The sequence below is a fragment of the Daucus carota genome, chromosome 7 (assembly GCF_001625215.2).
Source record: "Daucus carota subsp. sativus chromosome 7, DH1 v3.0, whole genome shotgun sequence".
Taxonomy (NCBI): Eukaryota; Viridiplantae; Streptophyta; class Magnoliopsida; order Apiales; family Apiaceae; genus Daucus; species Daucus carota.
In genome coordinates this window covers 7,151,882-7,159,252 of record NC_030387.2, presented here as the reverse complement: position 1 = coordinate 7,159,252, position 7,371 = coordinate 7,151,882, and the positions used below count along the sequence as shown (strand labels likewise).

Sequence of the window (7,371 nt, the reverse complement as noted above, 5' to 3'; positions counted from 1 at the left end):
AACATGTATATTTTTATAAAAAAGAAAATTTTAAAAATAAGTTGCATAATTATATTTTAGAAGAACTTTAACAAACGCGTCGAGAAGTAATAAAGAAACGTATACAATTGACGGTACATTAGAATTTAGAAGTACCGTAAAATCAAAATCTGGGTCTGAACTCTGAACTGATGATACTCTGTGCGTTCTGCCAGCGAAATTTCTGAGTCTTTGACAATTAGAGATAAAATGATGAAATTTGTGATATTAACTTCTCGATTCCTACGATATTCTGCTGCTTCAGCTCATACTTGTGATCTTGCATCCTTCTCTGTTATTGCAGTTTCTCACTTCTCCACTAAACCTAACCCTAATATTCCCTGTAAACCCAAACCCCATTTCCCCTATTCCTCTGATTCAGCTCATGCTCGACTTCAACATTTACTCCTTGAGAAGTCTAAGGTCGGTTTCGATAAACTCGATGATGCTCTTCAACTGTTTGATAAAATGCTCCTTATGAAACCTCTGCTTCCTGTTATTAAATTTAACCAACTCTTAGCTGCTGTTGTTAAGATGAGAGACTACACTGTAGCTGTCTGCCTGTCTCCGTTTTTAGAAAGATGCGTGTAGAAAGCATCCCTGTTGATATAATTACCTTTAATACTCTCATTAATTGCTTTTGTCACTTGCATCGTGTCGATTTTGCCTTTTCATTGTTGGCTGGAATCATCAAGCACGGTTCTGTCCCTGATGTGTTTACCTATAACACTCTCATTAGGGGCCTTATTTCCCAAGATATGCCTCATGAGGCTCAGCTTTTGTTCCAGAAACTCATCAGATTTCAACTTATTCAACCCGATGTTGTTACCTATAACACTATCATTGAAGGCATCTGCAAGAAAGGGAATCCTTCTGTGGCAGTCAAGTTCTTCAAAAATATGGCGAAGAAAGGTTGCAAGCCTGATACCATAACTTACAGCACAATTATTGACTGTTTATGTAAACATAGATTAGTCGATCAAGCATTGGGTCTTCTCCACCAAATGACAAGGAAAGGAATATCTCCAAATGTTGTAACCTATAGCTCATTAATTCAAGGGTTGGTTGACTTTAATCGATGGCATGATGTCCGTCAATTGCGTAATGAGATGGATGTTAGGAACATCTCTCCAAATGTTTATACTTTCAACATATTTGTTGATGCATATGGCAAAGAAGGAATGATTGAAGATGCAGAGGATGTGATAGAGTTGATGATTCAAAGAAGAGTTTATCCTGATGTAATCACTTACAATTCACTCATGGATGGATACTGCTTGCTTGGAGAGGTTGATAAAGCTTTAGCAGTGTTCGAAAGCATGAAGAGAAAGGGAATATTGCCTGATACTCGTAGCTACAATATCCTCATCAACGGTTATTGTAAAAAGCTGAAAGTGGACAGAGCCATAGATCTTTTTCAACAAATGCCCGATGATGGTTTAACCCCAACTATTGAGACTTACAATACTATACTGCAAGGATTTTTTTATGCGGGTAGACATGTTGAAGCACGGAAATTTTTTAAAGAAAAGATGTTTAACGAAGGTGTTGAGTTCGATAAGGTGACATGCCGTATCTTGTTGCGTGGTCTTTGCCAGAACAGTTATGTTGTTGAAGCACTATCCTTTTTTCAAATACTGGAATCCAGGGGGTTGGTTCCTGATATACATGTTTACAGTATTCTGATTGATGGACTAAGCAAAAATGGAGATCTTGAGAAAGCAAGAAGCCTTTTTGACAACCTTCCTTTGAAAGGTTTGCGGCCTAACGCCAAGACATACACAATGATGATCCAAGCATATTGTCATGAGGGGTTATTCGAGGAAGCGAATGAACTATTCTGGGAAATGGAAGCAAATGATTGCTTGCCAACTGATGTAACCTACAACATACTAATCCGAGGCTGTTTACGCAATAAGAAGTACTATGAAGCAGGTGTACTTCTGGATGAAATGTGTAGTCACGGCTTTGAATCAGATGCATCTACCGCATCTGCTTTACTGGATTTACTTGATGTGCAAGAACAGGATCCTGCTCTCCTTGCTTTGCACAAGAAGTACTTGCCGTAGGTGTAACAAAGGAGAGTGGTAAGATACATAATCTTATCTATTGTGCCAACATTTTTCAAGGGTTTGATAACCAAATTTGCAGGCACTAAAAGTCGTGATAATGGCATGTAGTATAGACAGAGGCTCTGCTACTGCACTGTCAGATGTCATTGTATCCTTCGCAGTTCTTCTCCTATTGAATAGTTTATTTCTTCAACATACTGCAGTTACAAGTTGTTGGGGAGTATAGTGATTAGTGAAGCAATTGTACTTATAGATATGATTTGTTCTCAGGGCTTCTCAGCAGATGCATCTACAACATCCTTGTTCCTGGGATTACTTGAATCAAAAGAACAGGATCCTGCTCTTCTTGCTTTGTGTAAGAAGTTCTTGAAATAGTTACTTCGTCTATTCCAATCCGGACTGTAATGGCTCAATGACGCGCTTCTTTTGTTAAGTTAAAATCTCCAAATGAGACCTCTATTTTCTGTTGCGATATTCAAAAAAAAAGCTACACTTCTAGAGATTGGTCGGAAATGGTCAATTGCAGGAGTTGACACAAAATTACCATATCTGTAAAATGCTCAACGTTAGGGAAATGCCAGGACTAACAGGAGGAAAGTAGCTTTAGTACTAACATTACTTAAGGTTTGTACGAATGCAAGACAAAAATAGAGTAATATAAAATGTAGGAAATTGGATAATCAAAAAAAGGTCTAGGATAGATATTGATCGGAACATTCTTTAGATAAATAGCAGGATATATGTGTTAATAGGGTTATCACTTCTGGGAGGCCTACTGTTCTATCAATAAGGAATGAGAGTTTCTTCACTGACCAGTTATCCAGGCTATTGATATATTTGTGAATGGTGTTGAATTCTATCTATTCCACTAAGTCATTATAAACTGTATCATATATGCCATTATTATTAATAATAAGAGACAGTAAGACAATAATTAATAATGCTGTAAATAATCTATACTCCCTCCGTCCCGGTGAATTATATATGTTTAGGAGAGAGTGCTCGGCACGTATTTCAAGGCTCTTATAAAATATACTTCCATATATTATTTTAATTTTTTGTTCTCCTGAATAAAGATACAATGTTAAAATTTTTATTTTAGGAGCAATTTTTTTTAAAAATAAGTTACAGAACTATACTTTATATAAGTCTTAAAATGCGTGTCAAGCAATGGAAGAAAACTGTATAGAAATGAGTGGGACGGAGGGAGTATTATTTATGTGGTATTGAGTTTATTTTAATGTCAAATATATTGATTTTTGTATTTGAGCACCAAACTGGTGCCACCCACTATGGCATTCACATTTCTGACATGGATTACCATATGGAAAACTGGTTGGTCAGGTTCCTCTGTCGCATGGTATCTGTCAACACAAAGTACAACAACTTCATGAGCATTGATATGATAATCATCGATCAAAAGGATTAAAAGGTACGCATTTAGGTTCTGTTACAATCTTACAAAAATTAAAGTTAGTCCTTTGGTGTCCTGATTAGAGCTTAAAATGCAAAAAGTTCAGCAATATAGGGAGATGCTTTTGGTAAAATATTGATTTTTTACTTTCTGGGCTGTTGCAATCATTGGTACTGGATCAATTACTCTAGTTTATATTCATATACGTGCAAGTCATGATTTTGCACTTCTACAATGTCACAAAACTTCGAAGACCTTAGCTTCTTTTTATACAAATCTAAAGAAATGTTATCGGGGTCTCTAAAGTCACATTGAATCCCACTCAAGGTCTGGATTATCTCATGCCACAAAATGATGAAATACCAGCGTAAATGAAAAACACTTCTTCTGGCAGCCTAATTGAGCTACACCAATTGAGCTTACTGTAGCAACTTGACTATATTGTTAAAAATCTTGCAATATGCTTGTCCATTTTCATGTAGGTTTTGGACAATTTGGATGCCATGTTTAATCGTGGATTTGCTCCTAATTTTCACAAATTCCTTGACCCCTTAACAGAGCGTGCATACTCCTTATCAGAAGGAGAACCTTCCATTGCAATCTTAAGATTGATTTCCCCATCATGATCGAAAAACATAGTGAATAAATTCTTCGAAAATCCACTGAGCATAGCTACTCCAGTTTGTTTTGCTATCACCGGTGTGGCATACGAGCCACTGATATTCCAAAACAAAATTTCAGGAACTTTATACCCATTTTTTTTATAAAAAAATCCGAATGGCCCGGTAATCGGTCTCCCATTTGTTCTGTGATGTTTTAATTACTGTAACATTGACGCAGATTTGCTAATTCTTTCTTTCAAACCCTTATTACTTCATTTTTACTATCCAATGAAAGTTAGTACTAAAAAATAAAAATACCTTCTGATTAGTGTGTGGTCTAATTTTTTTTCGTAAATATAAACTACCATATATTGATTTGATTATGTGTTTTGCTCATTACTAGATTATCATGAAACAAGACAAGCATATTTGAACAAATTTTTAAGCTATTTGGTAAATGTATCACTTGGTTGATAAAATCTATACAATCTACATCTGTTTAATTTTTTTGGTATATATTTCAGTGTTTTATCAGTAATTATCTTTCTTTAAGTAGCCAGGCAGCTTTAGCAATTTTTCGGAAACTTTAGTTTTGAGTTTATCAATTATCCAGGATATTACATATTTCTTAGCCTACTTGCTATTGATCTAACTTGAACCTTATATCACCTGTTACTGGTGGTAGCTACAGCAACAACCTACACCTGTCTTCAAAGATATGGAATCCAGACAACTCAGTTGAAATGCTGATGTAATTTAAACTCTCTCCTTATATATTCTGATACAATTAAAGGTTGTTTACATCTTTGGAAAATAAATGTACAAGTTATTTGACTAATATTCTAATAAGGTATGGTTTCAGGCTTTTGAGGAATTTAAGTAATTATGTACTGTTTTTTTATTAACAAACATATACACATGCACATTTGAGTAAATATAATGGTATATATACATAGGTATTTATCAACAATTGGCCTACCCATGGACCAGTTTTTCAGAATATATAGATATTATAGATATAATTTTAAGATAATTAGAAATGTGTGTAGTAAAAACTTATACCCACTCACTATTTACTAACCGAAATAGTAGTAAAATTAATAGTGAATTTGTATGTATGAGGTACTCGTCTCATCTCATTTCTTAATGTGCTGATACAAGAAAACTTGAACATAAATTTTGTCTGACCAATATAAAATCGATAGTCCGAAGTATATTCCTAATAGGAGCTCATATCGTCGTATTTTGAAAATAATTTTGGAATATCGGTTGTTTTTTGTTATAATTGAAATCATGAAATGTTATTAAACAAGCTACATTATACTAATAATGAGAATATTTTGTTACAGCTAGTGGTATACATAAAAGTATGTTTGGTTGATGAGCTTTAATAACTAATTAGATTGACGAGCTTGTGAAGTGGTGCAATTTGAAGGTTAACAGTAAGGAGAAAATTTGCGTTGCACTTGTCAAAGAGGTGTAAATGGCTCTAATTTGATGTGATAAATGAATCTTTTATATATTTTGTTCCTTGCACGACAACTATTTCTCTATCTATAAATTGTCATTTTGAAGTACTCTGATGATTCCTTTAAATATTATAGGTGTACTGTGATTATGAAGTTGAGTTGGGTCACAGTTAGAGATAAGATTTCTATATGCAAGTATGTGTGAGCTCTTATTAGTTTTGAGTTTGAATGACTTTCATATTAGTAACCGAGGTGGGTCTTGATGGGACGTAGTAGGACGGAATGGGCCCTAGCGGTACCGGGGTGAGGTCTAGTTTAGTCTCTTGGACGTGGATGGAGCATGTGTGAGGCCTGTTGGGCGTCTAGGAGCTTCAGTGAACCCAGAGTGGATTTAATGGGCATGGGTGTGGATCCGGATGGATGATGTTAGGGGTATATGATGACAGAAAGTTGCCGGTGATGTGGGTTTTTCTTTTGTTTCTTATTTAGTTACTATTGGAATATGTATATATCTACATGCAAGTATGTGTGACCTCTTATTAGCTTTTAGTTTGAAGGACTTTCAGATGAGCATAGATGTTAATGAAATAGAGTGAGTAAAAATCCACTGGCGGTGAAAGTTGCAAATTTTTCAATGCCGTGATATGGATAAATATCTTTGAGTTTTTCTTTTTTAAAGGGACACACCATGCATGTTTTCATATAATAATATTTCATTATTTTTCAAATTTATCTCTGGGAACTTTACATGAGTTGAGTCTAGCTGTGAGCAAGAAATTTATGAAAATCTCTAGTCAGATATTACAAGTGTATCTGTGTATGGAGTTTGTGCGGAAAGGAGTGTTAGTACAAGGGGCAAGGATAGGGCTGACAATTTTGGGTATCGGGTCGGGTTGACAGTCAGGTTAACAAATGGTATTACAAGTGTGAGCTATACTATGGTTGCAAATGGGGTATTACAAGTGTGAGCTATACTATGGTTGCAAATGGTTTCTTCAACGATGCTTCACTGACAAGATGTTTAAACTCGTCATCAACACTGTGAATTTCAACTTTAGCCTGATCTTGCTTGGCATTTGCAGGAAGGTAAAATCCCCCTCCTGATCCTAAACTCAAAGGTGGTTGGGGATGCCCAACCACCTTAATATTACCAAACCAATACTTATAGTCGTAGTGATGATGCATAAAGTAACTGATCACTCAAAGCAAAACCTGGGGGCTCATCTCTACTTTAATGGTGCTATCTCAGAGAGCTGTCTATACTTGCATACCAACAACATTAAAATCTACATTTGTAAGATATCATTCAATTTTGTTATAATAACTAAAAACTCAAGAATATGGTCGCTTCGCTTTCTGGCTCACCAAGTGTGTTTTGCGTTTATCAGAGGAATGGATATTACCTTTAATTTTCAGTCTAGTATTTTATTAAAAAAAGACATTTTTTAGGATATTTTGTTATGAGAAGAGATTACTTCTAACTAAAATGGTGGTACTCTAGAGATCAGAAAAATATTATTCAGACGAATCTAGTGTGAAATTTTGAAAGAGCTCGACAGAAATGATTTCCCCGTGAGACAACTTCTTCAAAGCAGAACAAATATTGGGTGTAAACTTGGTAGAGTTGGAACATTTGTTTCTTTATGATGCATGAAGTAAATATGTTCGCAGAATCTGCAAAATTAAATAAATATTCTAGATATAATAAAATGCTGTCTTTTGCCATTTAATCCCATTTTTGTGTATATTTCCATCCTACACTAAGCATCAACTACCCGTTGCACTTAATATACTAA

At 35.1% G+C, this 7,371-nt stretch overlaps 1 protein-coding gene across 3 annotated transcripts; it reads left to right on the top strand.

The window, feature by feature from the left end:
• Window positions 1-108: 108 nt before the first annotated feature.
• Window positions 109-6,303, top strand: LOC108193702 (pentatricopeptide repeat-containing protein At1g63130, mitochondrial-like). 3 transcript variants are annotated; one of them, XR_010285519.1, is made up of 3 exons: window positions 109-2,105; window positions 2,361-2,445; window positions 3,435-6,303. XR_010285519.1 is itself a non-coding variant. In XM_064081021.1 (2 exons), exon 1 carries the CDS (start codon window positions 600-602, stop codon window positions 2,085-2,087), a length of 1,488 nt encoding a protein of 495 aa, XP_063937091.1. In that variant the 5' UTR covers window positions 109-599; the 3' UTR covers window positions 2,088-2,105; window positions 2,361-6,303. The 3 variants fall into 3 exon arrangements, 1 of the variants encoding a protein (XP_063937091.1); XR_010285518.1 differs by having other exon boundaries at window positions 109-2,445; window positions 3,435-3,522; window positions 5,711-6,303; XM_064081021.1 differs by having other exon boundaries at window positions 2,361-6,303.
• Window positions 6,304-7,371: the final 1,068 nt, after the last annotated feature.